Genomic DNA, 23768 nt, shown 5'->3' with positions numbered 1-23768 from the left:
TTGAAAGCTTCCAGTCAAGACTTCCTTGTGTGCTGCATTGTTTACAGTATAGGTTGGAATTGCAGCATGATACGATACTTGATACGGGTCCCACGATAGCGATAATGCACTTTTTCCTCATCCTCTTGAGGCTGGTTTACACAGCTCCTCAGTCTGCACATCAGTACACTTAAGGCCATTTGTCAAGTAGACACATGTGGGTGCCTCAAATTTAAAATGGTACAATGTTACAGTTTTATTTAGCAGACGCTTTTGTCCAAAGCGACTTTCAGTCGGTCGGTATTGATTATATCTCAGTCGTCCTCAGATGACCGCTGATGTGAGCTGGGATAGCATAATGGCAGATTGCAGTCCACACCTTTTGCTCTGCACACAGACTGTTTTCCTGTATACAGCCAATGCCCCCTGAAACAAGGCACCAAAAATTGTGTCACAAGCCAGCAGATTCTGCATTTATAGAAATTAGATGGCCAGAAAAACAACTGTGGAATAATGCTAATGTTGCTCCATGTTCAGTTTTAGAGGGTGATAATATGGCTGTGTTTTGTTTGTAGCTGGTTGTCCCGCCTCAAAGTGGTCAAAAAGAATCTCTGAAGAACAACGCCGAGTTGTTCAGAGGTTTTATGCGGCAGCTAGTATGATCAAAAGACCTCAGTAATTTAAACAATAATTTGTTTAATTTTTCACAAAACTAAAAGAGATTTAAAGAGACACTGTTGTCCTTTAAAGCAAAGAAAAAACTCACTCAGTGTAGTAAGAAATCTCCCTCCATAAAGTAGCATGTTCGTGCTCCCATAAGTGTTTCTTAGTAGCTAATAATGTTGTGAATGAATCTGATGTCAATAATATTCTTTGTTGTGCTTGTTTTACCCAGGTGGGCGTCGCCGGTCTGAGCCAGACGAGGCGGAGCTACTGAGGGTCAGCAGGCGACTGGTCGAGGATGCTGTCAATCGTGCCCTGCAACAATACAAACAGGAAACACTCCAAAATGGGGGCGGGCCTAACGCCACGGCGGTGCAGCCCTCTGGAAACACTGAGGAAACTGCGACAAAGACGGACACTACAGCTAACTCCACCACAGACAACAGGAAGTGACATCATCGGACGGAGGAACAGAGACTTGGAAAAACCAGCCGCTCGGAAAACATCAGCCAGGCCTGGCGGACCGGGAGAAGAGTCAGTAAGCCCTGAGTACAACGCCTGAACCAGCCAACCAGTCAGCCCAGTCTGTTGACCAGCCAACCAGAACGACTAGCCAGTCATGCTAGCTTCCTGCCCAACTGAACTAGCTTGAAACAGCTAGCTAAATGTAGCTTGAGTTCAGTGCTGGGTGCCTGACCCAACAGGCTAGCTAGCTCAGCCTGTTAGCTAACTCACTAACTCTGGTGTCCTACATCTGACAACATCCCGCCATCTTTGACTCAGCTGTAGGTCCAACAATAATATGATAAGCACTCCTCTAGTGACACACATAGGTTCCCTTTGACCTGTCGCTCACAAACTGCCCTTTCAGAATAAGATAACTCACGTTTTGTAGACAGGTTGGTTCATTTCTCTGGATGAATCTGTCTTCACTGACAAAGGATTACTCACCCGCTCATCTTGTGGAGGATATATGAAGAGAGCTTTGACTGACGGAAGCTGAGATGTGACTGGATTATTCTTGATTAGGTTTGAACTACAGGATGTTGACTCGGTCTCTGGTGCAACGTTTTTTGTTTTTTTGCTGCACTTTCTTTTCAATTTCAGGAAAGGTGTCATCTTTAAATCTCCAGCATTTAACGTATTACATAACACCTGTCTGCGTACCAAACTGCATTTTTGTCTTCATTCTAAGCTAAAGATAGAAAACGATCCGCTCACAGCTATACTTGAAGTGTTAAACATTATAGTTGTATTAATGAAGTGTGTCCTGTAGAGGCAGCACTGAGACAATCATGAAGTTAAGATTTATAAGCTCTGACATTATCGACGTGAAAACCCAATCTAGACGTTTCAGTTGGGTCCACGAACACTATGAGAACAGGCTGCTATCACGTTAAATAATCTACATCAACAGCACAAAAGAAGTCAGGACTAGTCATTAGTGATGCTTAAAATTAAACAACACTGCTACAATACACTAAAAGTTGCCAAGAATGCATTTTTACTCCATTAATGCCAAAAACAAGCTTTTATTTTAGACACAGGCGTTAATTTCACTACTCAGCTTCCTGCCTCATCGTATTAATGTTTCTTTTTTGCTCAGTGTATCATCTGTTTTTTTCCTGTGAAATGAATTCGAAGCAGCAGCAGCAGCAGCCATAATTTACTCTGTTTGTCTTTTAAATCCATTCATAAATTATTGGGGTTAAGAGTCTGGACTGGAGCCCGGCTGCTCGTCTGAGGCTCAGTGATTTATTGGAAGCATAAATGCTGATCTGAGGAGCTTTTATTTTGTAGTAAAGCGCATGAATTCTGATGTCAGAGAGGTTAACTCAAACGATTCCTGCTGTCAGCTGAAAAGCCTCCGGCTCTTATTTTCACTGTCTTCCATCCATTTCGTTAATATTTTCTTTTGTTTAAACTTGAAAATGAAATTGGCCTTTCCTGCTCTGCCATTGACCCACAGCTCACGAACCTCCTCAGAAACACACCATGGAGCCGATGTGAGATGTAGGAAGACTGTCTGAATGACTTAAAAACTTGACTTGAGGTTTTCATCTCGCAGCAAGATGATTATGATGAAACTGTTATGATAAAGATGATTGTTTAAGTTGTTCTATCCTTCTTAACTATTATTTTGCTTAACTAACGATTTGCTTAGAAGATGAAGAGATTTTATTTTGAAATGAGAAAAGAGCTCTCGGTTTGCTCGCAGAGTTGAAAGAAGAAGCACAACATTTCTATGAATCAGTTTTTTATTGTCTTTGGTTTCACTTTTTAAATAGCAGATTAATAAACACATGCTGTCAAATCAAACAACCTCTCTTCAAAGTGGCCTTAAGTCACTAATACAAATTGATGTTTTGTTTTCTGTGTACTTAAGGTGACGACACGTATTTTACTGTGAGATTTGCCAAAGTCTCTAAAATGTCAACCTGTAGCTAAAAAAAACAGTTTTTCAGTTAAATGTGAAAATCGTCCACTCTAAAACACAATTCATGTTTTTTCTTTCCCAACGTTCAGCCACACGAGGTTTGTTTCCTGCTCGTGTGAACAGGTGTACTCTCGTCTCTGTGAAGTCCACTTAAGTCCTGTCACAGCGCGCTCTTTGAAACGTCAATAATGAAGGTGAATTCTGTCTTAAGGTGGATTCTTTGAACGTTTTGGTTTTGATCTTTTATTGTCACCGGATCCTTAATCTCCTTAAAACCCCCTTTAATACACAAGTTGTCCTGTTGGCCTGCGTGGTTAGTCTGTTCGTTTGTCTCTGAGCGTGTGTGTGTGTGTCTGTGTGTGTCTGTGTGAGACAGTTGGATGTTTGATCACTGGTTCCCCAGAGAAATTCTTGTCTCTATCAATCATGGCAACTCGGAGCTGTGTATGTGTGTGTGTGTGTGTGAGTGTGTGCGCCTGTAAACGTCTCTACATATTTGTCTTACCATTTGTCTGTGTGTGTGTGCTGCGCGGGTGTTTTGTTTGTACCGTGTTGTATATACTGTTCTGCCATATTTGAACAATAAAACAGGATATGAGATTCAAAACCAATATCCTTTTTCGCCTCTGATTTCAGTCCCGGTGCACCTGTCTGTCCACATGGTTACAGATTGTGTGTACTGTACGTTCAGTATGTTTACATAAGGGCAGAAATAAAGTCAAGGTCTCCATATGTTGCAAAAAGACTGTGTTGCCCCTATAGGTGTTTTAGCACACCATGTGTATATTAGGCTGTGTAAGAAGTGTTATTTTGACAAAACAAGTTACATCATGTACTTTTGGACCAACACACAGCAGCAACACAATAATAACAATTTTATGAATTATACCGCTTATTAACTTTTTCTCCAGTTTCTGAACATCTGGCTCATGGTTTTGATTAAACAAACTGGGGTTCCAATTGCATGAGATTTGGCCACCAGATCTCATAGCGCGAAGAAACAAAACAAAATAGTTATGGGGAAAGGCATACTGTATAACAACAGCCAAAGCCGACGTTTACAGAGAGGAACATAAACATCAGTGCAAAACTAAGTTACATACTCAAGGGCGCACATGCAATAAAAAGTAGTCTCCATCTCCGTAGTAGGTGCAGTAAACAAGTGCGGGCATGTCTCCCTCACTGCCGTGTTTCGGGGGGATGCGCTGAGTCGTGTTGCATTCAGGAGCGCTCAGAAAGGTTTTTACACATATTTTCAAAGATCAATCTCGGGATTTTTTTAATCGATACTGGGTCATTAAAATGAGAATCGATTAGAATCATAAAAATCAATTTTTTTAAACCCAGCCCTTAGTTCTACCGCTTATACTGTTCGGGGTCCCGTGGGGGCTGGCCTTTCCTGATTGCCTGTCAATCACAGGGCTTGGTGGAAATAGCACAAGGTAAAATCATCCAAAGAACACATTTTGCTTTAATTTGGGATGTAATGGTTCATCGATCAGGATCTATATATATATAACAAATGTGCAACGTCTCGATTAATCGTTAAAAAAAGAGAACGTTAATCATCCTTTATGTTATATATAGGTGAGATGTATATATTTTTTCTGTGTTGTTTTATCTTCTAAACATTGAATTAAATCAAATCATAATTCTGGCAGACCTTGTGATATCTGCAAATAATGAAGAAAGATAGATTCAATATAATAACTTATTTTGATGAAACTTACGGAAGCCCTAAGCGGACATGCATCCATATGATTTATTTATTCCGTTTTCTGGTAGTAGCGAGTAATTCCGGTTATTTTCTTGAAATTTCGACTTGTTTATCTCATTATCCCGAGATAACAAAGCTGGTCTTCCCACTATAAAGCATCAATTTATCTCATTATCTCAAGATAACAACTCTTGTTTTCTCGAGATAACAGGTAATTTTCTGGCGATCTACAAAATAAACCAATTAACCAAATGAGGTAAGTTGAGCCTGTTTGTTTTGTGCTTTTGCAACTCTGGGGATACAAGTTATAATCATCTGACGTTACGGTGATCACAAGAGCACAAGAAAAAAACCATGAATTACTCATCATCACCGGAAAACTGAGTAAATAAATTGTATGGATTGATGTCTGCTTAGGGCTTCCGTAGAAACTTGTGATTTACAGCCCTAACTTTAATGCCAATTTTAGAGAGTGTACATTCTGTATTTAAAATGAAAAATCCTCCTCAAATAAAAAGCATCCAGTTAATATCATCATTGAATTTAATCATTTCCAAGAATGAAAAACAACATTTATTCAAAGTAGCATTTACATTTTTATTACATTCTCAGCATCTTTGTAATAATGCCAAATGGTGCAAGCTTTATTTTAGAGTGAAATGCTTCGTCCTTTGCTCATATAAAACCTGTGTTTACCAATAGATAAAGACTCTTCACCCACTCAGTCCGCCCACACAGGTGCTTTCACTTATTAAGCCTGATTAGACCTCCTCTCAGGACCATGGGGACACGTACAGACTGTACTGAACATCTCTCTCCCACTACTGTATTAAAAAAACATAACTTCTCAACAATTACTTTCCCCAATCTAAGACAGAACCCGGCCTTTACACAGATCAGCCTTGTCTTAATCTTTTATGTTTAATTGGTTATGCAAACTCAAGCCTCTATCCACATATACCCTTTTGGGTTAAATATTTGCAGGAAGTCATTAGGTTGAATTGACATTACCTTAAAATCAACAGAGGCAAATTGGAAGAGTGGAATGACTGAGTAGACTGGAGAATTAAGCTAGTGCTGTTGAAAAGAGGAGCTCAGAAAAATGCAGAATCGGGTATGTGCGAGTACACCAATCAAGGCACCAATCAGATACCATAATTATTTAGCCCCCCTGTTTTAGATCAGCAAAGAAGGACTGATTTCAAGTTATTTATAAGTTGATGAAAACAAACAGAAGTGAAGTGCTAGTTAAGATTGTAACGTTAGTGATAGCTAGCAAAAGCTTAGCTTCATTGTTTCCTATCACACATTTTAAGGCTGTGGATGTGTTTTAACCTTAAGATTTCAGGTTATTTATCAGTTGATGAAAACAAACAGTGAAGTGCTAGCAAAGATTGTAACGTTAGTGATAGCTAGCAAAATGTTAGCAGACCAGGAGTCGAACCTGCGCTCAGTGCGAAAAGGTAAACCAGCAACCCTCCGATCACACATTTTAAGGCTGTTTGTTGTGTTTTCATCTTAATATTTCAGGTAATTTTTCAGTTGGTGAAAACAGACAACATCAGTGAAGTGCTAGCGAGGAGTGTAACGTTAGTGATAGCTAGCAAAATGTTAGCATCAGTGTTGTCCCATCGCACATTTTAAGGCTGTGGATGTGTTTTAATATTAAGACTTCAAAGAGTGTAACCTCAGTCAACGTTAGCAAAATGTTAGCATCAGTGTTGTCCCATCACACTTTCTGAGGCTGTATTTTTGTTTTTTTCCGGTTACTGGTTAAAATTCAAAATAAAGTTTCATGTTGGCCCAAAGGTCTTCAGCAGACACAGGATGTCTGGAGGGACTGAGAGCTGAGCTGCTGCCGCTAACGTTAGCTTAGCTTGCTTTAAGGTGCTCAACAATGATAGCAGTCTTATCGTTAGTGCAGAACAGCTGTAGCTGAACTGCGCTGTTGTCTTCGGTTAAAAGTAAGTCCTTTTACACACAGGTGATTTCACTTTGCTTGATAAGCCCTATTGACGGTCCTTGATTGACATCTTACTCTCAGTCTCCTGTTGTCGAATGTTGTGCGTGCGTGTGTGTTTGTGTGTGTGCACAGCACGTCCTTTAATTACGCTGTATGACAAAAAAAAGATGTGAAGGACTTGTCAACTGTGTTTTCCCTGCGGGTAATTGGCTTCTTTGAATTCTAAATCAAGGACAGAGTAATTTGAAGCTACACACACAGGAGGCATCACTTCTGAGGGGATGTGAGTTAATACTACTGGTGCAGTGTGTCCTCTGCAGGCCATGTCATGACTCCTAATGGCCAGCAGGGGGCAGAGAGGCGGATTGTAAGTGATACCTGAGAATGAGTTAGGGGGTTTTTTTGGATCCATGTGCTGTCTCTCATCTGAGACACACAACAAACAGGTTGACAGAATTGATGCAGAGTTTGAAGGCAGGCAGCATAACAGCAGCCAATTTCATCGACGTCCAGCATAATGAGACATTTGACAAACAATAATGGGCTTCCTGTTCCGGCTGCTGACATTTAGGAGGTCTGAAGCAGAAGGGATGAAGGTGGCCTCTTTATACCTGTTGCACTAGCAGGACTGAGGCTGAAATTATGGCCTCATGGTGAGTAAACAAACCACTAAAAGATTAAAGTGAACAGCACAGAGTTTCTGTTTATATCTTTTCTTGCAATTATCAAGATCCCCTTTAAATAATTGGAACAAAATACGTGTGAAACAGGTCATTGGGGTGTTACCAACGTGAATCCCTTCCAGCTCTTTTGTTTCACAGCTTCTCTCATAATGTGAGAATCTGTTGTTCACGTAGAGTAAGGCTGATACTGTGATGTAGTCCTCGGCCGACCTGTGTGTGATATAGTGCAGTGGTGGATGCAGACTGAGAGTGATTCACGGGAACTTGCAGACAATTAGCATTTGATAACTGTGATTGTCAGAGGCACCGTGATTAAACGAAAGGCCAGGCTGAGGATGGACTGAGGGCACCTTTCCAATCACCTGTCCAACGTGACTGAAATTATCTTGATGCTTGTCTTCTTGGAATTTGCTCTCCAGCCGTCGCCCATTTACAGCGCTCTGTGAGTCACATCTCTGTTTGCAGGTATTAGATTACAAAGGTCAGCAAAGGTCATGTTGAGATTGCACCACATTTGGGAACGCCCGGTTTCTGGCACTCGTACTTTCTGGCATCACCCAGCAGAAATATGTAAATCTGAGTGCAGATGTATATTAATCACATCTGCTAGGGAGGTTTTTTTTTCACCAGTTATCTTTAGTCTGTCAGGCACATAGACAGTAAATGAGAAGTGGATGAAACAGTTTGTTGACTGCTGTGTTAAAGCTACTGGGAGAAGTTTCTATCAGTTTATCAGACTTAAGTTGTAACTGCTGCCTCTATATTTCCTGCAAAAACAAACAAGATCACCAGGAAGAAGATTGATTATTTCTAGATAGTTTTTTAAAATGCCTCTTGCTGCTGCTACCAGGTCGGTATAAGACGATGCAATTCACAGCTTGCAAACAGGAAGTACCTTTGTTAACTACTTAAGCATATACTAGTCAAGATCAGCAAAGAAATTAGACGTACTGCTTTGTCCACATGGGAACAAACTTACGTTCACTTTAACTCATGCTTTAAAGCCTCAAGTTTGGAAATGTGCAGGCTGCCATGTTGTCTTTTTTTAACCCCGGAACTGACCATAGCTGTGTCCCAATTCAGGGGCTGGATTCTTTAAAGGATGTCCTTCAAGGCCGATTGCGTCGCAGCGGCGCGTTGAAGGCGGTCCCATTACGAAGGCTCCTTCAGACGCAGCCAAATGTGTCCTCCATTTCCCCGGCCATGAAGGATCCATCGGGTTCATCCTTCGAGGCCCAAGTAATCCCAAGATTCATGCGAGAAAAACGAAAGGGGCCTTGAAACTTATAATTACCTTTCAGTTAAGTTACGTGACGTTAGTTATATTAGCTAGTTATCCAGCAAGCTCGCTGTTGCTAGGTGTCAGGAGGGGCGCTTTGTGATGTAAGGGTCAGGGTGGGAACAGCTGACAGGAAATCCTCCATAGACAAGACTGACTCATTTCAGTTCGACCAAAGCGGCCTATGCATGCTACGAATGACGCATCCTTCATAGCCTGCGTCCTTTGAAGGATGCAGCCCCTGAATTGAAACACAGCTCATATTTAGACAGAGGGTCTATCTAGAGACTCTAGTGAGAGTTGGAAAACGGCAAATTATCAAAGCTATTGAGTCTACACAAATGTCTAGTTCATTAGGCAGCTAACTGGAAAGTTGGACAGCGTTTCCTCACATAATTAGATTCTATTAGTGGTGTTAGCTGACCAGATTTGTTTGGACTATAAAAGTGTGGAATGTAGAGAACAGGAGGCTTGGTTGCACACATTTTGGGATGGAAGCAATTGGTGGGTGAACAAAACAAATCGGGTAATTTAAAATTACTGGTCTTTTAATAACGACTTGTCTTCTCTGGAGGGAAAAGCCAACAACAGTCTTGACTCCTATGCATGAGAAACACTGAACAAGCTTACAAGTCAGGTATAGTGTGCACAGATGCATATACCTGCTAATTAGTGCTAACTTATAGGTAAAATAATTACTAGCATTTCATCCACCCCAAAAACTGGTACACCACCTTCTGTGAGTAAAAATGTACACCAGCCTTCGCCTCATTTTTCTGCCTCCTTGGATGCTGCTTGCTCGGACAGCATATCACTGTTAACAAAATCGAGGCCTGATGGACCTTGAGCTAACAAACAGTAGATTATAGATTGGTGATCATTACCTGGAGAAGACCAGTCAATGTGTCTCATCTTGTCAGTAATAGACTAATGGAAACTAAGGCCTTTATATTCACCAAGGAACAAAAGCCATCAATAAAAACCGTCCACCTTTTCCCCTCTTGTTGTGTTTGATCTAGTTTCTGCCATGACAGCGCCTCATCCTTAATGTCCTGTTCTGTTCTTCTTCTCCAGGGGGTCTGGGTTTTGTTTCTCTTTATTTGTTGGTTCCATGTTCACTACGTTTGGTTATTGATTTTGTTTGAGTGTGTGGCCTAACCATCTGCACTTCTTTCTCCTGATTTGAGGTTTTATGGGATCTAGCTTGGTGCGCTACCACAGGTTAGTGTTGGTGTCTGGCCTGGATTTCCAGGACGTCTGAGGCAGCGGTTGATACATTTCTGTAGTTTGTGGTGTATGTTGGCGGTAATTTAAGGTATAAATTGTCAGGTTTTCAGTTACCCAGATGTAGTTAGTTGTCTTAGTTGACATCTTCCATCCGTTTTCCATCCAGAAGTATATAAAGCTGTCAACCTCCTTGAGTTGGTTATATATTTGGATCTTGGCTTTTGATGTGTTGACCTTGAGTAGCAGAAGTTCTTTCTAGTTTTTAAATAGCGCCATATCATCAGCATAATGTAGATCCTCCAGATGTTTGCAGGCTCTTCTATTTGCCACTTCTGCTGATATTAGGTACTTGGTTCATGGTCCATTCTATGCAGAGGCAGAAGAAAAAGGGGAAGAGTAGACATCCCTGTTGCACGCCAATCAGGAACTGAAGGGGCTTTGAAGAACATCCTTCAGGGAGGAGTCAACAAGGCTTCCCGTGGTGCTTTTGATGATGCAATCAGTTTCCAAGGTGCCAAATGCCCTTTCCAAAATTAAAAACTGACATAGATTGAGGAGTTTCATTCTTGAGGTCTACATGAGATCCATTAGATTCTTGAAGCCAGCCTGGTTTTTCCTCAACGTTTTGCACAATATCCTAAACCTGTCTGACCATAATCAATAACCTAGTAGGATAATAAGATAGAGGAGGGTGCTAACATTTTAACAACAACATAACATCACAAACCAGAAATGGTGGAAGGTTTGCTGTAGTGTTAACATCTCCGACTTAAAGAAACATAGAGGAGACATCCCAAATAAAAATGTATTTTTATGCTGATAAATCCATTTGTGTGTTATGGTTTCATCACATAATGCTTTTTTGTAATCACACCCTTGGTTGTCAGTTTTATTGGTGGCACTGCAGGGACTCTTTTCAGAGAAATAAAAATTCACCGCCACACAAAACATCAATTAGAGCCTCTTATGGGAGCTTTTAGCCCTTCATACCTGCTGTTCCTCATCACGAATGGAAATGGTTGATATTACTTGTGCTGAATATTAATAAAGCCCCATGGTAGAGTGACAGAAAGAGTATTTATTAAAGCAGAATATTTCAGGTGTTTACTTTCTATTTCACCATCTGTTGACTGTTGCATCATAAGATCCTAAACTGGTTCACAGTGCTTAGTTTGTAGGAATCTTACAATTCAAGGTGATCACATGAAATATAGTGTATAGAGTCATCTGTAGCTCTGTCGGGATCTTTTCCATGCCTGTAAAAAAATATCCTATAAGATGTCATCAGGGTTATCTCAATTAACCGAGCAGCAAGAAGCTAATGAGTTGCATCATGGGAAGTGTAGGACCCAGGATTTGGAGCTGTGACCCATAGAAGGGAGCCCTTACTTAACAAAACTGCCTTTATCACAGCAGTTTCATAGTTATTTATGTTATATTTTGTAGCTACAGGATAAGCCAGTACAAATAAAATGAAATTAAAAACAGCCAGAGAGGCAAACACACAGCTTGTTTGAAGGAAAGTAAATAGGTCATGATTATAGCTTCCTAATTCAGACAACTAGTGGGATTATTTTAAACTTTTTGGGTCTTTCAGAATAAAAGGGAAACACTTGAGACTAACAAAAGTTGGCCAGTGTCTGTACATGACCCTTTCCCTCTGATGTGTTGTGCACACTGGTGTGTGCGTGCATGTGCTCTCTGAAGCCCACAGGGTTGTTCTCTGCTTTTGCTCTGAAAGACAAAATATCCTCCTCTTTTTACCCTCTTTTCTCTTTCTATTTTAGTCTCAGCTCATAGTACCATCTGCCTTACTGAACACTGTGTTTGTCTGGCCAGCTTACTTTTTACCTCATGGATCTCACTGTTTCCTCCTGTAGGTGCCAAATTTGCACAAAACACACACACACAAAAAGACACACATACTGTAATAACAATACAGTGAGAAAATAGAAAGCATCTCATAAGGCTGTGGGCTGAAAGCCGGCAATTATCATGATAATAATTTGAAGAAATCAAAGGGCAGGCAGAGAGAGAGAGAGAGAGTCATTGCTGTGAGGATCCTCGGCTGCAGGGGGACTCAAGCATGCCTGGAATATGAACAAGCTAGCCCCCCCCGCCGCTCAACCACATACAGATACATAGAGTCTATTAAGACGAGTGATGCTCTCTCTGTCATTGAGCGACAGAAGTACAAATTACAGCTCTCTCTTTTGTCGCCAGCAGCCGCCCACATTATTGTCAGCTGAAGAAACATGTGTTTAGCTACCCGGCTAATACAATTCCGTAATTAGAAAAAGAGAGATACTGTAATCTTTGGAGTTATGTACGGTTCTTAAATGTGTTTATCACAGTAATGAGTCTCAACTCAGGATTGTTTATTTAAGGTGTTTTTAACACTAATGTAAATGCTTTCAGAGTGAATAGCCTACTGAAAAAACCAACTAGGCTAATGTGCTAATAGGCTAAATCATACTTTGACACTGACTAAACTTAGTCAGAAATGTACAGTAAACAAACACTCACGTGATACAATTAAGTCCCTAAGGTTTACTTTATCCTACTATGTGTTTAAATTTTACTACATATAGAGGCAAATATGGCACAGTTATGCATTTATCATGGATTATTACATACATCTATAGTTACCACTTTGTAGATCACTACCTTGCATTAGCATTACAGTGGAAGCTAGGTGAAGCATTTAATAGTTTAACTCGACCGGTTATTTTTGTTACTGATTATTATGTTTTATATTAATGTTTTATTTTGTTTATTTAACCCTTAAACAAACAGAAATTGCTGCTGTAGCTCATAGTATGCAGATTTTATTGTGAAAAAGCCATGCTAGTCGTTTAGCCCTGCTACCAATCTTTAAGCTAAAGAAGCTAACCAGCAGCTCTCTCTAGCTACAGACTTAGCTTAAAAACTTGACAGTGTTACCAATTTATTCACTTAACTCTCAGTAATAAAGTGTTTTTCCTTAAACTAAATTAAATATTGGGTTAAGATAAATACCAAACAGTTTATAATGATGTTAAAATTAGCTCCACATTTACAAGCTAGGCTACAACATAGGCTACTGCTAAAAAAATCCAATTCTGTAGGCTACAGTAACACTACTTTAAGTAATTCTGCTGTGTAATGTGCACTTTGACTTTTAATACTTTAATTACAGCTGACATTTGCAGCACATTGTAGTTTCCTGTTAGCTTATGACAAGTGTTACTAGGGTGTTTCATAGTGGAATAATCAGCCGGCAGCTGTACATGCTGCGCAGAAATTGCCTTGACAAACTGTGAAAACACTTTTCGAATAACTCAAAAAACATATTACGTCTTCTCTCATCAGCATGGTTCTAAAACACGAAGCTGATTTGTAGTTTGTGATTCATGATTCAACTAATGTTTTGTGCTCTTGTTTTAATGAATAACATTTTTACCCAGCAGAGGGAAAAGGCTGTTTTTAAAGGAGACACTTTGAATAATTGAGTGAGCAGGGTGAGCGAGGTCAGACATTAGTGTTTCGGTCTGTTATTTTGCTGCTGGCTGTTGTTTTAACCTGTTCCAGAGGACTTACGGATGCTCCCAATGGTGGCTGTTTAACACTGGAGGTTTTTATCCATCTGGGGAAATTCTTTGAAGGTTTGTACGGGTTTAATCCATTGAGTGACTTGTTGTTTGTGTGAGCCAAGAAGTGTGTGGTTGTTCTTTGTTTACTGTGGATGAATAGATGTGGATTTGTGCGCTTTGGTTCTGTGGTAACAATAGATTTTCTTCTTTTCTTTATTCAGCAGGATATTAAACAGCAGGATGGAGCCCACGGTCTGTTCATAATCAAACTACTGACTCATTTTGACAGATTGCACTGATAAGCTTTCCCAACTCATTTAAATCGACAGTCCTGAAATATATTTCATTTATGGCCTTCATTTTATTTCAACAGCCATGGTGCATGTACATATGTCAAGTAATACAGAAGATGACAGTTGATCATGATCGCACTATACCGTGCTGCTGGTGGCTCCTGTCTAGAGGCAGACCACAAACCATGTCGCCCCCAGTTCACATCCAACCTTTGCCACGTGTCATTTCTTATCTGCCTCTCCCCAGATTTTCTGTCACTGTGACCAAGGGCATCAAAAATGAGCCATCTTTTCAGATGACATTGGGTGTTTTCAGACCAATAACCATAACAGAATGGAGGACGCCGTGGCTGTGTGTATGTGTCATTTGGAGCATAAATCTGCGACCTGTTTGTTAAACACTCGTGCTGCTGTTACCAACAGTAACCACAGGGCGAATCAATCCATTTTATGGATTATAAATTAAGATAGAGTAATTGTTTGTGTGTTTTGAGAGCAGAAGAAAAAGCTTAGTAACATAAGCCTTAGTCTCAGAGTCAACCTACCTTCTTCATGTAAGTGCTCTTAAAGGATGAATGAAAACAGGCTCAGGTTAGACGACAACATAAACGTAACTGCTGACATCTGTGTACAAATAAAACTAATACATGTAATTTTGTGTTTACAATCTGGGTTTTTACTCAGTAAAGTTTATGTTGAGTAATTAGTTTAAATTGTGAGGAAAAATATGACCATCTAAGCGAACATACAACTACCTATATTTTGAATGCATGTCTTGTGGGTATGTTCAGGTGCTTATGGAAAACTTAAATATTCAAATATGATTGAACACGATTCATTAATGACCTAATGAATCACATTTAATAAACCTAACAAAGTGTAAGACTGACAAAACAATCAAAAGGATGGATAGAAGGAGGGAAGTTACAATGTTTTGCACTTTTTGCCGTGTTGTATGAGATGTGCACGACTCTAGCCCTGAACCCTGAACCCTACCCCCTCCTCCCACCCCCCCAACCCTAACCCTAACCCACTATCATTAAGAAAAGTAACATGGTGATATATAAAAGAGGAAGCAGAGGATTTATTGATGGTTCGCCTTCGTGTCATGTCCTCTGTCAGAGATTGTGTATCTGCCGGCCTCAAATTGAGATTTATTCTGACTCTCTGTTTATAACTCGTTGCAATTAACGCTGCAAGGAAGTGACACCAGCAAATTGCTCTGTGGACATCCTGTGTGTGTGTTGTTGACCGGGCATGTCCGCGGGTGACTCAGCGTGACACGTGCGTGAGCTGCAAAAACGAGTTTAAACACAAATCTGTGCCGTCGTTCAGTTAAGACAAAATGATATTTTTGATTTTGTTTGATCCTGTTAAGAGCTAGAATATTAGATGTGAACAAATAATCTGTCCATGCTCCGCTTTGCCTCAATCAAAAAAGAAACACTGCCACCAGAACTTACAGATTGATCAAAGCTGCACAAAGATTTTGTCCCCATTAGCGAGACACACACTTGTAAATGTACCCAAACATTGCCACCCACACACACATAACGTCTCAGCTGATGTGTGTGAGTCAACAGTGTCAGCTGCTGTCTCACTGTTGACTCTGTGGAAGAAAAGTGTCCAAAGCCACAAACGGGCAGAAAGAAGTGTTTACAATATATCGTCCAGGCTGCCAGACACACTGAGGCTCCGACAGATTCAAACCTCTTCTGAACCGACAAACACACGACGATCAGGCTTTGAGACATGTTGCAATTGTTTTGAAGACGAGGCTCTAAATAAAGGGAAGATTATATTTGGTTATTGTGTCATGGATAAATAATATGCCCACCCTGAAAACAAGCTCAGAAGACACCATTATTCAGCCAAAAAAAGAGACCAGAAACCAAAGTACACACAGAGTTTTAAAAGAATAACAACGCAATAAACCATCCTGATGTTTCGTCAACGCTCTTGAAACCAAAATGGCCCGACTTGTAAGCAGTGAAACTAAACAACATCCATTCTGTCGGCGTCAGTGCACCAAAACATCTCAGGATTTTGAACATATCGTTCATCAAAGATGCTCTTACCTCATTGAAATGAGCAAAATAATTCACATGACTCACACAGCCCTTTTCTGCTCTTAGATGTTTGCTTGTTTTTTAATCTGTGATACCCTACACTGCCTGATCCATTATTTCTACAGATGTAACGCACTAAAATCCTGCATCATAATGAATTCTGCAGAGAAATGTTGCTAATTTCCATAGTTCAATATGTTAAATGTGTCCTTGGGTGGCTGTCAACCTTAAAAGTCACCGAGCAACAGAAGATGACAGAGGAGGACAACATTTTTATTCGCTGCCTTTATCCTCAGCGGTGAAGGTGAGGATGATGTCCGCTCCCTTCATCGTCACATTACAGAGCACCATCTGGCCAAACACACATACATGCAGACACACACACATTTACACATGCTGATAAGCAGGTGGGACTCCTTCAAAGTGAATTTAAAATGGTTTACAGTCACTGGATTTAGTCACCAGCACTTACCTATGTGACTAAGCACAAATTTAATTCACTTTTGGAATCGTCTCTTTGGAGTGTGAGCGTGCGCGTCCAGATGGAAATGTGAAATGTGATGATAAGTACTCAGCTCATTGCTTCAGTCTAGGGGGGAAAAATGCAGCTTTTCTTTTGTTCCTCGATCTCCATTCTGCAGCATTCATGCCTCAGATTTGTAATCTGAAAAATTAATTTAAATTTTTTTCAGCAGCTTCAGTTCTCCGATAACTGCACAAAGTTATTCAGTGTTTAATGAGTTGAGGTTTTGAGAAACAGCAGCTCTAATCAGCCTGAGACGCTGCTTCAATCAGCGATCAGCAGAGCAACAGACTGTTTAAACTAGAAAGCAGCTGCAGAATGCATTTGCATGAAAAGGATCATTTTCTTTGACTCGAGATGATGGTCACATTTAGCACAAACAGAACGCATATGTTATAATGTGTTAGGGTATGTTTAATGTGATTTAGGGTATAGTGACTGTGTTTTAGGGTTTATTTAATGTGTTTTATGGTATATTTCATGTGTTTTAGTGTATATTTAATGTGTTTGAGGGTATATTAACTGTGTTTTTGGGTATATTTAATGTGTTTTAAGGTTTATTAACTGTGTTTTAGGGTATATTTACTGCTTTTTAGAGTATATTTATTGTGTTTTATGGTATATTTAATGTGTTTTAGTGTATATTTAATGTGTTTGAGGGTATATTAACTGTGTTTTAGGGTATATTTACTGCTGTTTAGGGTATATTTAATGTGTTTTAAGGTATATTAACTGTGTTTTAGGGTATATTTCATGTGTTTTAAGGTATATTAACTGTGTTTTAGGGTATATTTAATGTGTTTTAAGGTATATTAACTGTGTTTTAGGGTATATTTCATGTGTTTTAAGGTATATATACTGTGTTTTAGGGTATATCTAATGTGTTTTAAGGTATATATACTGTGTTTTAGGGTATATCTAATGTGTTTTAAGGTATATATACTGTGTTTTAGGGTATATCTATGTTGTGGGATATATTAACTGTGGTAGGGTATATTTAGTTGGTTTATTTAATGTTTTTTGGGTATATTTACCATGTTTTAGGATATACTGTATTTACTATGGTAGGGTATATTCAATGTGTTTTAGCGTATAATTAAAGTATTTTAGGCTTTATTAACTGTGTTTAGGGTATATTCAGTTTGTTCAGGGCATATTTGGTGTATTTTAGGGTACATGCACTGTTTAGGGTATATTTATTGTTAGGGTATATTTACTTAATAAATTCAGTTGTTGTTAAAAAAAAAAAAAAAACTACAAAAAGTCAGCCTTTACTTTCAGTTTTCATGCAACGGACACTTTTTCAATTTTAGTCGGGTTTGCATACGACGTAAAAATGACATGATGTCATACTTCTGAGCTCATTTTTGCATGAACTGGCCTTTAGGCCTCTTTTCAACAGTTAGTTTCAACCAGAAGATGTTGATACACTTTTTTTGTCAGACAGACAAAAGACAAACAGTCAGTATCAGCTTAACCTGCAAGACCCAATGTCGACGAGTAAACGCCTGCAGACTAAGCAAACAGTTCTTCTTCTGGGTCGTGTTTTTACCTCCCATCACACTCCCCCAGTAGACAGTCATTCTTTTAGTGTTTCTTCCCAACCCCTCACAGACTTTATTATCGCATTTTGACATTTTATCTTTAAGATCTTACATAAGAAATTATTTTTTTAATATCTAAAACTGATTTTATTTACACAGTTTTGGCATTTCTTTCAGAGGTTTTATTAACTCGTTCCAGGTGAGCGGGGCTCTGTTTGAAAATGGGGATGTCAGTGAGGGTACCTTTTAGGTTTGAGTAACATTTAAACCAAAATGTGTTGACTTCTTTTGTGGTTGCTGGCTGTTAATTGAATCTGATCAAGCCACACTCACACAGGCCTCATGAAGCAAAGGTTTTAACTGCTTTTTCTAAATGATTGTTTTCCTATTTAGCCATGAATGTTTAATGTCATATGGGATTTAATACAAAGTTTCCAGGCGCTTAATGCAAAAAACAAGAAAAAAAAGGAACGGTGTCATTTGTCTTCTTTGTTTTAATATGTATTGATGTCTGTGGACGTGCACTTCCTTTAAGGAGTAGCAGTTATTTTTGCCACTGGAGCATTATTGTCTGTAATTTGCGCTTTAAGCTTTATAAATGCATTTTTTATCCGACACTATCTGTCACATTGTCTTTTAAAGGATATTGTGTGTGTATTTGTAATTTGAGTGCAGTGAAACTCAATAAAACAACCTGCTGCTCTCTTTGTCCTTGTCCATCTGTCTCTGTCCTCCACATTAATCCTGATTACTGTGCAGTTCACAATAATTATGCCAGTAATTGCTTCCTCTCTGGCATAATTATACTCCATACTGCATTCTCCAAACACACACACACACACACACACACACCTGTCTGCAAGATTTTCAGATGAACTTCAACAGCTTCAACATGAAACACTTGTTATTTCAAACGTGTGTCAGGAAGGACAAAATCAACACCAAGAACAACACCTTCATCTGTCACTTTTTCCATCTATCACTCCTCCTCTCACCTGTTCTTCTCTCATCACCCTCCAGTCTTTTCCTTCCGTCTCTGCTCCTCGTTAAGGGTTAAAAGATCATCTCAGAAACACAGACACACACACACACACACACATATACTTTGAGTCCAAGAGGCAGACAAACTCACTTCCCCCCTCCCCAAGATGCACCCGGTTACTAAGGTAACCCTGGCTAAGAAAACATAGTCTGTGTGTGTGTGTGTGTGTGTGTGTGTGTGTTGCGGTCAGAGCTTCCCATTTAGCAATAATTTAATGTGAAGGAAGGACGGAGGAAATGCTTGAGTGTGCATACTGTTTGTGACTGGGGTATTGAGTTTACAATGCTGTGTGAGTTTGAGAGAGAAAAATAAACAAAGAGAAGATGCTGTCTCTTCATGCTGGGAAATCTTTGGGGGGAAAATGAAACTTCAGCATAAAACCAACAAGTTAAGTGTGTAATGGAGTTGTTTTTTTTAACAGAGAACAATGTGTTCTTAGAGCTGCTGAAAGATGAATAATGTTGATAATCTTCTTGGGAAAGTTATGGATGAGATTTGTGACCAATAGCTGAGTGATAAAACCACAGTTGGAGTTTAAATCGAAGACTCACCTTCAGACTGGAGTAGGGACTACACAAAAGTTCTGTAATATACCACTTTAGACCACTTTGGGTTAGCATGGCATGCTAAGGGCTGCACGGTGGTGCAGTGGTTAGCGCTGTAGCCTCACAATTACATGCTCGTTCATTGGTGACTCTAAAGTTGCCTGTAGGTGCGAGTGTGAGCGTGTATGCTTGTCTGTCTCTATGTGTCTCTGCTCCTGGAGAGCTTCCGTCCTGCATGTTTGAGGTTTCTCCGCACTCTAACACACCTGATTTGAATGATCTGCTCGTTATCAACCAACTGAAGCGTCTCAGGGGATTGATAAAAATGGAGGAAGGTAGATCTCCAGGAGCAGGGTTGGAGACCCCTGGTCCAGGGTGGATGACATGCTAATTAGTTAAGGCTAATGGGAATGTTTTGCAGGTATTTGGGCCTAAACCAATGTTTAGGTCAAACTGAAATGACGTTATGATGTGATGACGATCGTGCAAACTGGCAATCCAGTAGCTGTTGGGACATTTACTTCTGTACCAAATATGTCAACATGGTGGCACAAAAAGTCAGGGGATCATCATTACTAGAAGAACGATCCTCAGGGGGGCATGTTAGTACAAAATGTTCAAAGCAATTGTCTGTGAAGGTTCTCATCCAGGTCATGATTATTGGAACCCTTCGGATGAGAGGGAAAATTTCTTTGAGAACTTCGACCAAGTCCAGTTCTTTGGATTAAGCTTCCAATTTTATTGCAATTCTTTTTACTGCCGATGCGTGGACCATCCATCGACTTCGCCATAGAGCCACATTACTTCAGTTGCTAAAAATGCTAATTGCTTAGTTGTGTCATATGTCTCTTCTTACAATCCTGCATGTTTAGCTTAACCCTGTATTTTCAACCTCCTTTGACAATATTCTTAATTATTTTTCCGAATGAAAACTGGAACAGATCGAGCTTGTTGAACCCCTAAATGTTTGCTGTAATGTTAGCAGTATATATGAATGAATTTGTGTGCTTCATTGGATTGTATGTTTTTCTTTTCTGAATACAAAAGTGGAAAAACAACAACAATGAGAATAGGAGCAGCTTTAAGACTGAAACCCGAGCAACAATGAAGATGAGGAATTTATAGAAATGGAAAAAAGATTACGTGCGCCTCAGTCGATACAAGATGACACATTCAAGCTGAACACCAGTCCACAGTCTACATCTCATACGCCTTAAATACAGCCAGGCTATATATAAACTCGGGCTTCCTACGCAACGCCAGCAGATCTGAAACAGAAACACACACACACGTGTGATGACATCTTCACTCGAGCATGCTGCGATATGAAACTTTGTGCATCCTGCGCACATCCCGCAGCCACGGGCCCACGTGGTGCCACAATGAATTTAGGGCCAGAGTTTAATGGGTGAGCCACGGGCCCCGAGAGCGCATGAGCTGACCTACATCTGAGCTGAGCCTTATAGAGGGATCATCTGATGACTCATACACACACACACATAGACACACAGAAAGAAGAATGGGATTAACACCCTGGGTATATGCTGTTAGTTGTGATGTGTCATGGTTGACCTATAATACCAGAAACGTCAATGAAGAGTAATAAAGATATCAAGCTTCATGTTTGAAACGCTGGAGTCAGTATTTCTCCTCTACAGCCACAAGCAAGGACGACTGAGAGTCGAATGTGCTCTGTCATCACGATGCAAATCACCAGAGACGATCAGGTCTCTGATGTACTTAAGCAGCAGCTTGAATAATGTTCATGTAATTCAGTTACGGCTGAACCAGTGAAGATATAACGTCATTCAGAGAGGAGAAGTCGGAGTGATTTATTACCAATTTTGACCTTATTGATTTTGTTGACGCCAACATTAGAGTTTATTCAGGATGTGCGCTGAGGGGAATAACAACAGCAGCAGATACCAATTTATGTAGCGCCGAAATTAACACTGCAAATAAATTACCATCTGCTTTGGTTGTATTTTTGTGAAGCGCTTATTAGCAGGCCTGATGCTAAACCAAGATAGTGAGAATGATAACATGTTACATTAGCATGTTAGCATTGGTTGGGTAATCAGGTGTTCAACTTCTACTTCATTGGCTGGCATTTATTAAAATATTAAGTCTTGCTGCTACAATGACGGGGGGTATCGTGCTAACTTCAAGCTTCATTTTTCACCCTGTGATACCTGTGGAGTAGCTTAGCATCATTTATAGTTACAAAAAACTCCTCATTTTTCTCACACTGGTGCCTCTGCCTGAAACGACTCAGTCAGCTCTGTCCTTTTAAAAAAAAAACCTGCCCCGACGAGGCCACTTTCTTCTGATTGGTCGGCTCTCTGAAGCCTGCTGTAGAAAAAACTGCTTGAAACCTGGCGTTCACAGCAGCCTGCAGACTGAGCTGAAAATCCTGGGGATTACTCCAACATACTTTTACCTACAGATTTAAAACTTCACCCACGTTTAGAATGGACATCCAACATTGTAACATTATATATGTGTCTTAAAATGTGAAACAGCATAATACCCCCTCTTTAAATGCTTACTACACAGGTCAGAATAAGGCTGCAAAGCCTCATTGATGCCTCAGTTCTCCAGCTTTCTGTGACACCCGGAGGCACCACTTTAATTATTATTTGGATCCCTGACCCGACAAATGTCACTTGGGTTCACTCTCACGATTAGCTTCTATGCCAATCTGTGGATGGCAAAAATCCCAGATCCTATTGAAAGTGTGCTCGTCTTAAAGCTGGGCTCTCCACCAAATTTCATGGATATGTGTAGATAATATGAAGATATCCGTTTGGCAGAAACAAACATCTACAAGTATGATAGTGTGTCAAGTCTCTCTCTCGCTCTTCATGCTCAATGATAAAGGCTGTATCTGTGAGGACAGTTAATGCAGGCAAACGTAAATGCTGAACTCCCCCTGCTGGTGTCAGGCTCCTGTGTTCCTATTGTGTTTTGTATGACACAGCGGCTCAGTGCAGTGGTCAGAGAAACTGGGTCGTCCAGGTCATGACCTGCCTGAGTGTGAGTCAACTCAAGAGTCTCGAGAGGAAGAGAGAGACGAGAGTTTGACAGGGTCAGTGTGGTTTTCACACCAGGCCAGCTGGAGAGGAGAGAAATCAAGAGGCCGAGGAGATAAGACCTTTTGGAAAAGAAACAGAGCTAAAAAATAAATTAATTTTGGGAGGAGTGATTTGAAAATGGATAGAATTACGAAGGCAGTGGCTTAGGCAGAAATGTATTATTGGATAGAAAAAGTAGGTAGGCACAATTTTCATAGGCACGCTCACAGGCAGCCCAAGAGCACTCCAGACCATTACAGTTAAAAAACCACGCAAGTAACTGTACGACGGGATATCAGGGCCATTGTAAATTGTTTTTTAAAAAAGGAGCCGACGGCACTGAGAATAATATTCTGAGTTGAATAAAGCAGACGGTGTCTATATCCAGCTGTTTACGCCACACTCATGATCTCGTGATGGCCGGCATGCCCTGTCTTATTACAATTATTGTTATTGTATAACAACCGTTTCCTTCTCCGCTGACGCGTCCGTGTCGAGCACTCCCCCCTCCAGGGTTCATTCCACAACAATGACCCGCTCTCTGTACATCATCCCTTACTTAGTGTTTAGTAGAAACACATCACAGTAAGCATCCAGACTTTGAAGACACATTGTCATTGTTCTGACGTAAACAACACACTTAATTTATGACTTTATAATCAGAGAATATTTGAGATTTCTTTCTCACAAAGTCAGAAAATCTCTTAAAGGAGCAGTTCGCCCCTGGAAAAAGCAGTCAAAGCTGTAAACAATAGAAGCAATAATGTTTGAAATTGATGCCATAGCTGAGGAGAAAGTTGTACAAACAGCTCGTGGTTTCGCCCATTCTATATTCCTACAACACCCAGCGTGCATTGCGCCCTTCCCTCTGAAAGGAACGGCCCAGCGAGAGACGCTGCAGTGAAATACTACTGCTGTGTTCGAAATGCCGTACTATACTAGCAGTACGTACTGATTTGTCCAAAGTGTATTCAACAAAAGCAAAATGTGCAGTATGCCAAAAATACCCGGATGTCGTACTGATTCTGAGAAAATCTCCAGTATGCATCGGACCAGTCTACCTCGCCTACTGTATCCCACAATGCAAAGCGCTGGAACGTCACAACAACAGTTGAAATATATAGTACAGCATTTCGAACAGAGCCTACCATTTTCCAG

The 23768-nt window shown here is 40.2% G+C and overlaps 1 protein-coding gene across 3 annotated transcripts in view; it reads left to right on the top strand.

The window, feature by feature from the left end:
• LOC138585421 (A-kinase anchor protein 7-like) overlaps positions 1-3672 on the top strand; it is a 51367-nt gene extending 47695 nt beyond the window's left edge. For all 3 annotated transcript variants that reach the window (XM_069657737.1, XM_069657738.1, XM_069657736.1), the window contains one exon: positions 875-3672. In XM_069657737.1, coding sequence (XP_069513838.1) covers positions 875-1095 — 221 coding nt within the window. In that variant the 3' untranslated portion in view covers positions 1096-3672. The remainder of the gene's footprint in view (positions 1-874) is intronic.
• Positions 3673-23768: the final 20096 nt, after the last annotated feature.

Source organism: Semicossyphus pulcher, unplaced genomic scaffold (genome assembly GCF_022749685.1).
Source record: "Semicossyphus pulcher isolate SPU_LCO1_2020_fin unplaced genomic scaffold, fSemPul1.0.p SCAF_11, whole genome shotgun sequence".
Taxonomy (NCBI): Eukaryota; Metazoa; Chordata; class Actinopteri; order Labriformes; family Labridae; genus Semicossyphus; species Semicossyphus pulcher.
The sequence above is the reverse complement of the archived record's forward strand: the minus strand, read 5'-3'. Positions and strand labels throughout refer to the sequence as shown.